The 15,418-nt window shown below is 35.5% G+C and overlaps 1 protein-coding gene across 1 annotated transcript in view; it reads left to right on the forward strand.

Moving 5' to 3' along the window:
- LOC306887257 (disintegrin and metalloproteinase domain-containing protein 22-like) overlaps nt 1-13,233 on the forward strand; it is a gene marked incomplete at its 5' end in the record, with an annotated part of 58,690 nt that extends 45,457 nt beyond the window's left edge. Inside the window, 16 exons of the mRNA XM_079444871.1 lie at nt 23-115; nt 197-277; nt 752-802; nt 919-982; nt 1,291-1,396; nt 1,636-1,755; nt 1,832-2,000; nt 3,250-3,361; nt 4,484-4,574; nt 4,863-4,916; nt 5,498-5,698; nt 6,897-6,997; nt 7,095-7,161; nt 9,107-9,193; nt 10,424-10,547; nt 12,435-13,233. Coding sequence (XP_079300997.1) covers nt 23-115; nt 197-277; nt 752-802; nt 919-982; nt 1,291-1,396; nt 1,636-1,755; nt 1,832-2,000; nt 3,250-3,361; nt 4,484-4,574; nt 4,863-4,916; nt 5,498-5,698; nt 6,897-6,997; nt 7,095-7,161; nt 9,107-9,193; nt 10,424-10,547; nt 12,435-12,455 — 1,542 coding nt within the window. The 3' untranslated portion in view covers nt 12,456-13,233. The remainder of the gene's footprint in view (nt 1-22; nt 116-196; nt 278-751; nt 803-918; nt 983-1,290; nt 1,397-1,635; nt 1,756-1,831; nt 2,001-3,249; nt 3,362-4,483; nt 4,575-4,862; nt 4,917-5,497; nt 5,699-6,896; nt 6,998-7,094; nt 7,162-9,106; nt 9,194-10,423; nt 10,548-12,434) is intronic.
- Between the last annotated feature and the right edge of the window lie 2,185 nt (nt 13,234-15,418).

Genomic DNA, 15,418 nt, shown 5'->3' on the forward strand with positions numbered 1-15,418 from the left:
ATCTGAGGGGTTTTTTCTGCAGGAGTGTGCTAGAGAAGGAGAGAACTGCTGCAAGAAATGTATGTTGACTCAGGGAGCCAAATGCAGTGATGGTCTCTGTTGTAAGAACTGCCAGGTAGGCGCTGAGTTGTACAAGAAAACTCTGTAGCCTTCTGTTTGTGTGTGATTTATAATGATTTTTGTGCTATCTCTGTAGCTGGAGTTTATGGGTGTACTTTGTCGTGAGGCTGTCAATGATTGTGACATACCGGAAATGTGCACTGGGAACTCCAGCCAGGTGAGGGCACTGTTATGTACATCTCACAACACATCCTACAGCAGTAGAATAAATATATCAAAGGAATAGTTTAAAAAAGAAAATTTGCGGAAAATTTACTAAATCTCAGAAAATGGAAATGAGGCAGTGAATGGGTGCCATCAGAATGAGAAAAAACCCCATCACAATTCATTTTTCATCATAATTTTTTGCATCTTAATCTTTTTAATCTGTTTAAAGGCATGGCAGTCATTTGGTAATCAAGAAATTGCTTCTGGTTCATGTCAAACACTTTGCAATATTCATTTATGGGACACTATTTCATTTGTATATTGCACATTTCTGCAAATCTAGTAGGTCATACCAGGATAAATTTCACATATTCTACTATACCTGGTATATATACTGTGTACTACTTTTTTAAAAACAGTAGATAGTATCAGTATGCCATTGTAAACATGCTTTAAAGTGTAAAACTATATATATTCTTCACAGTGTCCTCCAAACCTGCACAAGATGGATGGGTACACATGTGAGAAAGACCAAGTGAGTTTTTATATATCAAATGTGTATATAATACAGTAAAACAGTCATAATTTATTATTTTATATTATTTCTATATGTCACTGTAACCTATTTTTCTTCATTTCAACTCATTTTAGGGAAGATGTTTCAATGGCAGATGCAAAACCAAGGACAGACAATGCAAATACCTCTGGGGAGAGAGTGAGTGACTGCTATTTTAATATTATTAATAAGCCATTACATTGTTATTATTATTTTGTTTTGTCTTGTTTTTAAATGTTATATTTCATTTTAATTTGATAATTTTAGCACTTTTGTTATATGCTTTTGCCATTTTTTACTTGTTGAAGTTTTTATTAGTTGTTTTTAATAATATTTTAATGTGTTCATTCTTCTATTTGGCTATAATTTTATTTCATTTTTTGTTTTATTCATTTTAGTACTTAAACATTGATTTAGTTAGTGGTTTTGATGTAATTATGATTAGTGTGACATTTCTGTTTTAAAAGAAGCAACATCGGCTGAAAAGTTTTGCTATGAGAAACTCAACATTGAGGGCACAGAGAAGGGCAACTGTGGACGAGACAGAGACACCTGGATTCAGTGCAAAAAACAGTGAGTTTGACAGTCATACCACATTAATGGGGAAGTTACTAAATAAGAGTAACAGGCTTTCTATACCACAAAAAGTGTATGTTTATGTGTAATACAAATAATAATAGAAATTCCTATGAGTTTCTATGAACTTTTCCAGGCTTGCAAATTATGCTTTTCCACTTTTTTCTAGTTTATTATGGATTACCCTAGTTTTATGTACTTATCTAGATTAAACTTGTGCATGTGTGTGTTTTTAGGGATGTACACTGTGGATACCTGCTGTGCTCCAACATTTCTCCTGCACCCAGACTAGGAGAGTTACAGGGAGGTTTGACATCTTTCTCTGTGGCCCAGCACAGCGCCTCAATGGACTGCAGGTACACACACACACACACACACTCTCTTCAGCTTTCTTTGTGACTGATTTTCCTAAAGTGAGTTTGCATGTTTCAGTGGAGGTCATGTGCTGATTGATGGCGACACTGATTTGGGATACGTAGAGGATGGAACGGCGTGTGGGACGGATCGCATCTGCTTTAACCACAAATGCCTCCCAGTGCAGGAATTCAATTTCAGCACGTGCCCCGGCACCAACGAAAGAGTGATCTGCTCCGGACATGGGGTGAGAGATTGTGTGTGGTGTGAATTGTGACAGTTGTGTCACCCACTGATCCACTTTCAGCTAAAAAAAATGTGCATATGCACATGTGCCAAATGCCATGAGTAAATTTTGAAGAAAATTTGTACTGCTTTATGATGTGAAATAGTATTTTCTTATTTATTGTAAAAATTAATGTGCCAAATAAAACTAAGTGGGGGGGGGGGGGGGGGGGGGGGGAAACAGAGAAACTTGATAATGATAGAAAAAGAAACGTCACTATATTACTACACTTTATACAACATACTGTATAAAAGGCACAGCTAAATGTGACATTATAGGGTAATGGGTTTATGTGAAGATTGTTTTAAGTTCACTTAAATTAAAAGTTACAAGAATTATTAATGTTCTGTAATAGTTTAGGCCTAATAGTACAAATTTTACAAGTAGCTGTATTCATATATATATTTTTTTAATCCAGAGGCATCAGTATTAGTATTGGTATTGTTAATACTGGCCTTTATTCATAATACTTAATAAAAAGTAGAGAATATAGTATAAAGATGCCACTAAACAAATATTTAAAATATACCATCTTTATATTATTTCTACATTAATTTGGAAAATAAGATTTATTGTGAAAATATATTTATTATTTAATTTTTTTTTTTGTTAGATGTGGTTAATCATGATTATTTTTTTTGGATTGACAGCAATACACAGGCTTAAGTAGCACGGGTATATTTGTAGCAATAGCCAACAATATATTGTATGGGTCAAAATTATCGATTTTTCTTTTATGCCAAAAATCATTAGGATATTAAGTATAGATCATGTTCCATGAAGATATTTTGTAAATTTCCTACCATAAATATATCAAAACCTTTATTTTTGATTAGTAATATGCATTGCTAAGAACTTCATTTGGACAACTTTAAAAGCGATTTTCTCAATATTTTTATTTTTTTGCACCTTCAGATTCCAGATTTTCAAATAGTTGTATTTTGGCCAAATATTGTCCTATTCTAACAAACCATACATCAATGGATAGCTTATTTATTTTTATTTATTCTTTTTTGACTGATTTTGTGGTCCAGGGTCACATATTAATGGTTAATATCAAATATGTGTTTAATACCCCTGATATGTAAATAAACGTATGTAAAAGTCCCTGATTCTTCTTTTATTGTAGTGAAAGATTTAGTTAGTTGCTGTTTTGTTAATGGCTGTGACTATATAAATGGTTTATTTTATGTGTGTGTTTGTGCTGTAGGTGTGCAGTAATGAGCTCAGGTGTGTGTGTGACCTGGGCTGGGCAGGTGAGGACTGTAACTCCAGCTCTCCTCTGAGTTACCTGCTGGTGCGACCCACAGCCAAAACATCAGGTAGGCCAAACTTTCACATTTGCTTAGTCTTCACAAGAGAATGATATGCAGAGCCAGTTCCACTATTTGGAGATCCTTTACCAACACACATAAAAAAAATAAAAAAACTGCTTATGACACAAGCTCATCACTTGCTTAAAGCTTAAAGATCTGCCATGTCAAAGCATATTTCAAAAGTCATTTGTATAAAATGGATACATTAATCGATTTTACCACTAGTAAGGTGCTCTCTTAAGTACAACATAAAACAGTGGCACCAGCAATATTAACACACTGAAGGATTTTATTTAATCATTTTAATTTATTTAGTGAAAAACAGCTTAGAATTGATTGATTATTTACACAATTTTTTATATTAAATTAATTCTTACAGTAAACATTTTGGATATACTTGACTGTTAAATTTTATTCATTCCTGCTATTGCAAACAAAAATGATTCGGAGCTATTTCAGAGCATACAACCACATTTGTTTAACACATATATTTAAATATATGAGGGCTGAAAATGTAAAATAAAAAAAAATGAATTTTTTTTTTATTAGTCTGTTATTCTTCGGTTCTGTTTTCATATTCCTGTTCAACAGTTCATTTACCACTCACACACATTTCACACGCTTTTAATTTCTCTTTTTATTTTTCTGTTTCATGGCTTTTGTTTATACGCACTCGTTCTTTGTGGACAGGCTCATGTCTTTTGCTGGAGTGACAGTGAGTTTAGATTTGAGTTGTTGTCGTTTTGTCGTTCACTCGCCCCATCATTCCTCCGTGTTTCTGTCCGAATGAAAGCTAGCAGAGTTTGTCTGCTGTGCTGTGTTGTTATAAACCTTGTCATATACCCTGTTTTATGGATTTGATTGTATGCCTTTAATATACAGCCTCCGTGGACAGAAAGAGTCATAAATTTTAATCTAAATCTTTTTTCTAGTTTCTGTCTCTATCTGTTTTTATTTCAGATTGATTTTGGCATGCGGTTAACTGGACAAAACAAACTTTTAGATTATAGATTCTGTATCTAACATAAATATAAATCATGTTTACATCCAGTTTGCCCAGATGGTTGCTGGTCAGTGTTGACTTTTAGTTGCTGTGACTACACATTAACTGTTCTTTTCCTCTGACAGGCATCATCACTACTAACATCATCATCGGGGCCATTGCAGGCTCTATCCTGGTCCTTGCACTGATTCTAGGCATTTCTGCATGGGGATACAAGTGAGTCACATGATTACAGACCACTCACTAGCTGAAACATTATTAAACTTTACTTAGTGATAGTCCACCCCAAAATTAAAATTCTATCACCATTTACCCTCATGTCATCCAAACTTTCTTGTGTTTAATCTCCAAAGGGCTATTTTTTAATACTATGAACCTTTTGGAGCAAACAGCTTCTTCCACATACAGAACCAAATGATATCCAGATTTGTTTTATTATGCTTTTCTCTGGATGTTTTGCGCTAATTGCATATTTTTTGTTGTTGTCTTTTCTCCCCTGTGAAGGAGCTACAGACAGCGTCAGTATGTTGAGTCTGACGTACACAGAAGATTCTGTCGGTTTGTCTGCCCTTTTCTTCATTTTATAACTGTGTTTTTATGTTTTGTGTGAGCTTTAATTATTGCTAAGGTTATTATTATTGCTCATATTTCTGTAATTAAGGATTTGAACAAGCTCCTTAACCTATGTATTACATAAACGTTTGGGTAAGTAAGATTTTGCAATGTTTTTGAACGAAGTCTCTTTTGCTCACCAAGGCAAAAACAGCAATACTGTGAAATTCTAGTACAATTTTTAAAAAACTTATTTCTGTTTTAATATATTTAAAAAATAATTTATTCCTGTGCAAAGCTGAATTTTCAGCAGCCGTTACTCTACTCTTCTGTGTCACATCAGTGATCCTCCAAAATCCTTCCAAAAATCATTCTTTAAGGAAAAGAAACTTCAGAGTAACAGCATTTATTTGAAATATAAATCTTTTGTATCATTAAATCTGTTACTGTCACTTTTCAATTTGATGATTAAAAGAAAAAAAAATCTTACTGCCCACAAGCTTTTGAATGGTATTGTTTTCTAAGTGATCAGATTTAAGATTTCTCCCAAGCTCGGTTTTCAGAACAAAACTTCTTCATTTTGTCAGTCAAATGCCTCCGGGTGATTACGTGAAGAAGCCTGGAGATGCTGATTCTCTGTACAGTGACATGCCGCAGGGCGTGAGCTCAAACTCCGGCAGCAGCTCCAAGAAGAGGTCTGCTTACCTGTCTCACCTCCAGATCAACACCTGCTCTTTCACCCCCTCTATCCCTTCCATCAGCCAAAACATCTCTCTGTTCGGCTTCAGGTGTGCTTCATCTCCATCTTCATCGCTTTGCCTGCTCAGCTAACAAAGTGTAAAAGTTTACCTTGAGAGCTCAACAGACTTAATGGAGTTTCAACTTATGTTTCATTTAAGTATCAACTTTGTCTCAGACGTTTCCGTGAAACAACTTTGGAGACTTAAGACATGAATGAGACATATTGTGACATATAAATCTATATAGCTATGAACTTACTGTTTCTCAGACATATTTTGATGAGAAATGAAGTTCATACTGAGATCTTTAATTTAAGGCATCTTTGTGAAACTGAACACAGTTTGAGACATTGGAGACTAGGAGATACAACTGAGATATTAAAAAGATTACTTTTAATAATAGAGCTATGTATTATTCAAAATATTAAATAATCCCAGTGTTATTTGGTGTAGACTTCTTTAAAATAAACTGTGCAGTTCCTTCTACAGGATGTCATTTTTTTCAAGACTTGCAGGTTTTTATTCCTTCTTTAATGACTCCTCCGCTGCAGGTTTTTGCTGTGTTTGTGCTCAAAACGGTCTGTTTGTCTTTCTCTTGGTTATTGCTAAAGTCCTATCAGGCTCTTGTATCGTTAATACCGGGACAGTAAGTAAGTCAGTGTCTTCATGGTGTCCCATCTCCATGATCTCATGCTCATCTTGCTCATTTCAGTGTGTTTGTTCTGCTTATCACAGTGATGTGGCTCATTCCTGCTTTACAGTATCCTCTGATCTCTGCAATGTTTTAAAAATTAATATACTGTAGTAAGCTTTAAGATGTAATATAATAAGAAAGAATTTTAAGGAAGTAAATGACATCATTTGAATGATAATGTCATTAAAGAAACTGACTTTTGTCAAGAAAATGACAAAAGATTAACAAGGATAAAAAGTGAAGTTGAAAACAAGTGGAAAACCTATAAAATGATTATAAATTATGACAATATTTCAAAGAAATTATTTTGCTGGACATTTTTATTGAAGGATGGAGAAATTAAGAAAAAATGCATTGTCAGTTTTCCATGATAGTATGACAGAGACATTGGAAAAACACGCACTTAATTGTGGAAACATTAAAATGTACTGCTTAGTAGGAATGATCCACATAACGTCTTTGTCATTTGTTTTCCTCATACAGAACCCTTTTAATCTTTGTAACTGCTTTTAATGAACTTCAATGAGAATTTCTGTGTTCTTTGGTCTTAAGATCTAATGGTCTGTCTCACTCCTGGAGTGAAAGAATCCCAGATGCCAAGCACATCTCTGACGTCTGTGAAAATGGGCGACCCAGGAGCAACTCATGGCAAGGTAACGCCCCCCTCAATACATCCACTCAAAATGTCAGAGCTTGCATCAGATTCATCTCAGCATTCATATCATGTGTTCTTCTTCTCTGTCGATGCAGGAAACATCACAGGTACCCGTAAGAAGCTCAAGGGAAAGAAGTTCCGTCCTCGCTCCAACTCCACAGAGTAAGAGATGCAGTGTTGCCACATGACATCGTACAGTGACCGATGTAGATGTTGGACTTTGCACGGAGTCTTAAACTCTATGCCATTTGTCATTACTACAGTCCAAACTATTTTATTGAAAAGTTGTTTTGTGTGTTTGAAGTAAATGTTGGTTCGTTTTGGCTGTGCATTGGTTTAACCTCTGGAAACAGCACGTTGAAACTGACCTGCACGTCTGTCATGATCTGTATGAACACTCTTCAATGATTCTGATTTCAGCTTGATGCTCGTTTCTGCACCTGAACTCTCTTTTTCCAAACGCATGTGACAAACTGACCACAACTAAAACAAAAAACAACATGCAGCTGACCTACACAAATACTACAACTTTATCTCAAGCAAGACATATTCAGAAACGCATTAGTAAGCAGCATTGCACTTCTGAGATGTGCTTTAACGTTGAGTAGCCTGATGGTTGTGGAAACGTGCTGGTAAATTTAAAGGAATAGAGCACTGAAAAATAAATCATCATTCACTCATCATGTCGTTCCAAACCTGTATGAATTTCTGTTTTTAGAACACAGAACAGAATGTTGATGCTTTTCTATACTAAACCAGTTAGTGATCAGGGACTGTTAAGCTATTAAGAAGTATAAAAAAAAAGTAGTCCGTTTGACTCATACACTATATTCTAGAGGTGCATTGCAAATCACATACTTTTGTAGTTTTGTAGTATAAATAGTGTGTTCACACTGAAAATTCCAAAAAGAAAAAGTGTACTTTAAAAACCCTGATGATGCACTTAAATAACCAGAGAAAAAAGTGTGGAATGTTGGACACTTCATGCACTCAACTGCCGCAGCTTTAATTATGTAGCGAAGGGGGAGGGGCTATCAGACTCCGATTATTAATGACAAAATAACCTTATGTAATTCATACACTACATGGTTGAGTAAATAGTGCATAAGTACATAGTGCGTCATTTGCTTAAGCCTTCTGAAGCCATATGATGTGATATTAGGAGGAGATCTTAATTTAAGTCTTATTACTGATACTTTAACCTCTGCAATAACTCTTAAATCTAATTTGCATACATTTATTCAATATCGATATTTGAAGAAATATATAGTATAGATGTAATAGTTTAATATTGCTGTGGAAACTGTGATGCATTATGTTTCAGGATTTCTTTTATGAATAGAAAGTTCAAAAGAACGTCATTTATTTGAAATATTAAAGACATTTATAATGTTACAGAAGATTTCTTTCACTTTTGATCAATGCATCCTTACTGAATTAAAGTGTTCAGTTCTTTAAAAAAAAAAAAAGCTTACTGACCCCAAACTTTTGAACAGTAGTATGTAAACTTTGTTTGAATATGCACGTGTGAATGAGATATTAGTGCTACAGTAAGGGGAAGATTCTCATCTAATACAAGTTCAATTTCAATTGTTTACTTTCTAAAAGTTCTTGTATGGCTCGGAATACAGTGCGCAATTTATACAGACTACTTTGTTTATTCTGTTTTTGTCATTTTAGATATTCACTAGCCCCTATTTCACTTTCATTGAATGGAAAATAATATTTTTCTGAAGAAAGAAAGTCAAATAGATTTGGAACAACAAGTAAATGATGACAAATTTTGCATTTTCAGGTGAACTAAGGTCTATTGGATGCTGACGTATAAAGCAGCTGTTTTTTGTAGAGTCTTTAATTTTTCTGTCCTGCACCAGCCATAAAGCAGAAAAGCTTCATGATATCTGTGTAGGTGCTGTACTCTGAGCTGCTGTCTGATCGCTCACCTGCATCTTGGACCGTAAAGAATTTCAGTGCTGCTGCTGTCTTTTACCAACTTCCTTCTTTATCCTGTTTCTCCTATCTCTCCTGTTCTTTCTCTTCTCCCCCTACCCTTCCCTTTCTCTATCTCTCTGTTCACCATCGCTCCTTCCCCATCCTCCTCCTGCAGGTATTTAACCCCTTGCGTCAAATCAGAGTATTATGTAACTAAATGGGTAGAAGATGTGAATAAAAACACTGAAGGACCTTATATTAGGTATAATAACATCAGACTGCATTATATCTGTCCCTATTCATCAGTTTCCCTCCTCAGTTGTTCGTTTCCCTGACCAAATATAATTTTTCAGAGATGAGAACTGAGTGTTAGGGTTTGAAGAGCACTTGCTGGCAGAAATGACATGAATCCTCTCAAAATCAAATATTCATTTCAATGTATTTGTTTCAATAAGAAGTGATTTTTTTACATAGAAAATATTTGTAGGACCATTAAGTTTCTTGTTGCATTGTGACAATAGTTAAATGACAAAAAGCACATTTAAAAAAATTATATTATTATAATGCAAATAAATAATTTAAAAAATATTGTAAAGCAAATATACATCATATTACATTTTTGTACTACCTTTAATTTATTTGAATTTAAATAAAAAATATTACAGTAGTTCTGGCAATGTAGTAAACTAAAATGACTATTAATGAAAACACCAGTGAGGAAAAAAAAAATATTTTTGGGGGTGAAATATGTGGGAAACAATAAACATTGTCACAATAACAATCATCATAATTTTCCTAAAAATAATGTTACAGTATGTGGTATCTATATATATATATATATATATATATAATGTATATATAAATTAAATGTCATTATGTCTCATTATTATGTCATTAATTTGACTTAATATAATATCTTCTTTTGATTTTGGACTGAAGTATAGCTAGGGTGTGTTTTTGTGAGATTCACTCATGTATTTGTGCTTCTGTGTGTGAACATCAAAAGGCCAAACCAGCCTCATTGATTGTAGTTAAAGTTCTGTGTTTGATTCATTTTTGTTTTATTCCTCCTTCACTGTTCTGTCCCTCTCTGCATGCCTGCTGCTGCTTAACGTGTGTCGCTTTTGCACTCTATAATGTCATCATCGTTTGGCTGCCATAGTCTCTGTGACGATGATCACATGTGTCTGTCCTGATCACCTCATCATGTCTGCCATGTTTGTAAGCCCACATGACGCCGGGTATGTTTGTTCGTTAAACATCCCAACAGCACTACATTGTGCTCGCAGTATCTGCTCAGCTTCACTCTCCAGTAAGAGCCAGTGGGTATTTTTGTGGCAAGGCCTGATGAAGTTAGTGATTTTGGATGATGGCTAGCCGTGGAAACACTCCCTCTGACCTCATCAAGGGGTCAAAGGTGACAGCTCCGTGTTTGTTAATGCTAGTATCCGATTCACAACAGTACTAATGCAACATCTCTCCGCTCCCTCAGGACACTGTCACCCGCCAAATCGCCCACTTCTTCAACGGGCTCCATCGCCTCCAGCCGGAGATACCCCTACCCCATGCCTCCCCTTCCAGATGAGGAGAGGAAGGCCAACAGACAGAGTGCCAGGGTAAGACTTTCCATATGTCATTTTATTGTCATTAGCACATGATTAAATTATTTAGACCGTTTCTCAAGGGGTAATTACACTGCATTTACTGCACATTGTGTAACTTTAGAGGTTTTTACTTGAGATGATCCATCCACTAATGACGAGAGCTTTTGAAACACTGCTTCAAGAAAATTTGTTTTTTAATCAGTGGTTCAGAACTTATCAAACTTTGGTATCAAACTTTCAAATTAAAGTTCTTAAAGCTGCAGTCCGTAACTTTTTTTTTGGTTAAAAATGATCCGAAATCAGTATTTGAGCAATTACATAACCAGCCAGTGTTCAAAACTATCGCCTTACTTTAGCCCGATTCACATCGGTTAGCTTATAATAATGTTTTCTAATTTGAGTGGTAGGGGTAGTAATAGTAGGGGTAATTTTCGCGGGTAATTCGACCATTGCACTGCGTCATTACGTCATATCTCTAAACATAAAGATGTTGTCCCAGCTACTAGGCTATCACATGTGAGGATGCTGCAGGTGCCAGATCGTTTATAGCCTTTTCTTGCAGCAGCTAGAATAATTAAATGTATCATTTTGATGGTGAATTGTGATCCAGAAAGGATTATGTGTTCATAAAACACATGTGAATGAAATTTAATTATATTCCAGTTTTAAATGTGCTTCTGATTACAGATAGCCTGGGATTACTCAAGATTTGTATTTTAAAGAAAACCAGTTCAATGGGAGCATAGTTTGCTTTTTGGGTTAAAAGAATCTACACGTTAATACACACTATACTCATAGTCACGCAATGCTGATGTTGTTAACATTAATAATTTGAGAATTAAGTATAACAATAATAATACTTTGCACGGTTTGATGTGATATGGGCTAACCGATCTTTAGATTTAATCACATTGGTAGCGCGATTTATGGTAATGCTTTTTTCCTCAGTTGGTCAGAACAAACGTGGCAGACTTGTTACTTACTTGTTCAGATGTCAATATACGGAGAAGATTCTTATTTGGGTCATATTTCCAAGACATAGGCTAGAATCTGTGATTGCGAAGTACAGTAAACATCCACACCGGTGCGGTGACTGACAGCTACACATTCACCTCAAAACATTAGATACATCTGGAGCACATCCCACGCAAGGAAGATAATTCCACAAGCAGCTGCAATTCCAGGTTTTCAAACAGAGATGGCGACAAAGAGGCAAAACTTACGGACTGCAGATTTAACTAAACTTAAAATTTGAAGAAAGATGTATAAATATATAGACAATATAGACATGTAGAAATTACAAAAATAAAAATTACTAAAACTTTAACTAAAATTAACATGAAAGCAAAAATAAAATCTAATTCAAAATATTAACAAAAACTATAATCGTATTTCAATTATACTAAAATGTCTAATAGTTTTTAACTCATCTCTGACTATTTTTATTATGTAGGTTAATCTTTAATTAATTGAATGACTTTTTATTCTTGTGATCCTGTGATGTTTTGAGCGCTTTGAAACCGTGAATCATTTTTACAAAGCAATTGGTTCAGTTGATTCAGAGCTTCGAAAAACTTTGTTTTCTCATTGCTACTATTCACTGATGATATGAAGCACTTGGTGCTAAAAACTAGATGTGGCCTGTGGCCTTTCAAAAATTTGAAAGTAGAAAATGTACATTTTAAGAAATTTATAAAAATGTTCCTTGGTGCAATTCTTAAAAATGTTTTTGAAAGAAATTCTTAAATATTTACTCAAGAACATCTAATTTTGCTGAAGACTTTGTACTGACTGCACATTCCAGTAATAATCATAATAATCATGCATACTTTTTTTTATCACGGCACAAGTCATATTTACTGGCACGTGTTCATTTTGTCTGTGTGTGATCTGTTTCAGCTGTGGGAAACGTCAATATAAAAGAACTCCTCGAAACTGGCCTGCAAAACTCCGTAAGAATTTTTCTGCTTTTGTATGAATGAGAAAACGAAATAAGTAAATAAGGAATTCAAATGGAGAAACAAGGGACGAGTGAATGGAAGAGTTGGGCATGGTCTCCTCCGATCTCTCTGTTTAGCATTTGTGGCATGGAGCCATCTTACCCTGGACGTTAAGGAGCGCGGTATCAGAATCCCATTCCTGCTGTCATTCATAAACAGGACTCAGGAACACAATTTCATCACGAGACAAACCCGGAATGACAGCCGTGCTGAGCAGGTACAGAGACAACAGCAGCCACTCATGCCCTCGTTAAACCCCGCCCCCAAACACATGCTGTCTTGTGATTGGTGCCCTTGATGCCCGGGTGCAAGAAGCTCATGCAGGAGCAGGAAGTTAACTATTGTTTTGAACGCACGCTGTCACTGTAGAACCTACTGCTGTATGCATGAGAAAACATGTTTATCGATTCCTTGTAGTGTAACGATGTACAAATGTTTTAAGATCTTTCACTCAAGGGTGCCGCATGTATTGAAGGACAGCTTCGTAGGCTGGTAAGATTCAACCCCATGTCCACTTCACCAGAACATCATCCGGTCCCGTTCATACAGTCATATCTTCTCAGAGAATTTTGTACATATGTCATATAATTAAGAGTGAAATGTGAGAGTGTAGTATTTTTCAGTTTTGATGTTTGGTTGTGGAGAGCGTGGTGGACCTTTTTTTTTTTTTTGCTTTAAAGTGTCTTTCCTGTGATCGTCTCCCTAGATTTACAGAATTTGTTTCAAGCCTAGTGCACGCTACACAGAAGCACCATTTCATGGATTATGCGTCAGATCGTAGCAGTGCATAGCAATCAACGATACTTTTGTAACGAGCACATTTCTGCTTCAGATTAAGTAAAGATGCTAAGATCAATTTTAAAGTCGCTACTGAAGTGGAAATAGCCACAGATATTTTTTTCCTACATCAGTGAAAAAAAAACTGTTGGACCGGGACTTGGTTCTATTTGTTGGTAGTTGATTGGATGGAGGCAGATCTGAATGTAGAGCCAATGGGTGGAGCATGGCGTCTGGCTCCCCCTCTCTGGATGTAATGGGTGGAGTTTAAGGTCCAACCATACCCTAACCCTACCCCTATCTCTAAACACAACTAGGTCATGCTCCACCCAATTGTGAGAAAGGGGCAAGATTTTAAGCAGACTAAATGATAGGAGAAGTCCAACATGCAACACCCTAGAGAAGTTTTTAATGGAAGATCATGTTTTTATTTAAAGGGATACTCCACCCCAAAATTTACATTTTGTCATTAATCACTTACCCCCATGTCATTGTAAACCCGTAAAAGCTTTGTTCGTCTTCGGAACACAATTTAAGATATTTGGGATGAAAACTGGGAGGCTTGTGACTGTCCCATTGACTGCCAAGTAAATAACACTCTCAAGGCCCAGAAAAGTATGAAAGACATTGTCAAAATAGTCCATCTGCCATCAGTGGTTCAACCGTAACGTTATGAAGCTACGAGAATACTTTTTGTACACGAAAACAAAAATAACGACTTTATTCAACAATTTTGGAGAGTATCCGCTGGACTCAAACTGCGTGCGCTGTTCTATGTCAGGTGCACCTCACATTGCTTTTTATCTAAAATCTTGACTTTTTAGTTGTTGTTTTTTTCTCAGAACTGTGATAAAGTCAGAATTGTGCTAAAAAGTTGCAATTACTTTTGTTTTATTTTAGTTGCAATTGGACTTTTTCTTGATCTCGATTAAACATTATGTCAAAAAATGAAATAGGCTTGGACAAATTTTTCACAAATGAGATTACATTAAGATAATGAATTTTACGTTTCATGACGACTTCAGAAATCTGTGCTAGTGTCTGCGTAAGTTTCTAACTGATACACATAGTCGATTAGTTGTAAAGTGCTACTATATGAAATGAGCTTCTGAATCGTAACATGCACGAGGCCTTAGTTTTTTCCCTCATGCTCACAGCCTAATGTAATTCTTTCATTTCCCTATCATCATCATCATCATCTCACGTTATTTTTAATTCTCTCCTAAGCGTAAGGAATGTGATTTTAGCTGATTGTTTCGGCTACTTGGCTTTTTTGTGATACATGCTGCATTCATGAAAACAACAAGAACAGATTTGTGTATCGTCTATCCACCTTATTTTTAGCGGCCATATTTAACCGGAATTAATGTGCGACGTTTCCGGTGTTTCAGCCCGTTCAAGTTATTTTAACTAAACAAAACAGTCTGTTATGATGCATAATACTGCAAACTTTCATTTATTATAGTAATCATAAATACTGGTCTGTAGTACAAATAATTGGACAGTTCTTTGCATTTTGTTATTCTTCTGTGGCTAATTAATCAGAATTCTGGCACATTCACAAAGAATAGCTTACCTCTGCATTGATTTTTTTTCCGATGTAAATGTTTAATGTATTTTTCCGTTGAAAAATAAGGTGGATAAAATGAACACGAACGGTAAGAATTGATATGGAATTCAGAATCACGGCGAGAATAATAGCTGTCATGGTTTACACGCGAGACTAAAACCCTAGGGATGTGTGAATGTAATGCTAAACATATTTCCTTAATAAATTATGAGGTTTAGGGAGGAACACATTCTCCCTGAATAACATGTACTGTATGTAGACTTGCTGTTATGAACCCATAATCACAGTTTTCTGATTTTGGTAGATGTTTGTTTACAGCATGACACTCTTCACGCTACAGTATCCCTCTGGTCACGTGACCATCCAGCCTTGATAGATTGCCTACTTCTGGTCAGTATTGTATTAGTAATGGCAGTTTTCACCTGTACATAGTCTGCTGTGCGTTTGACCTGTCGGCACTGATTTTTGCACTCTGCCTGTGATCCACCAAAACCGTCCTGTAACATCTCCATGATGCATATGAGGTATTTTTAAGG

This window comes from Barbus barbus, assembly GCF_936440315.1.
Source record: "Barbus barbus genome assembly, chromosome: 21".
NCBI lineage: Eukaryota > Metazoa > Chordata > Actinopteri > Cypriniformes > Cyprinidae > Barbus > Barbus barbus.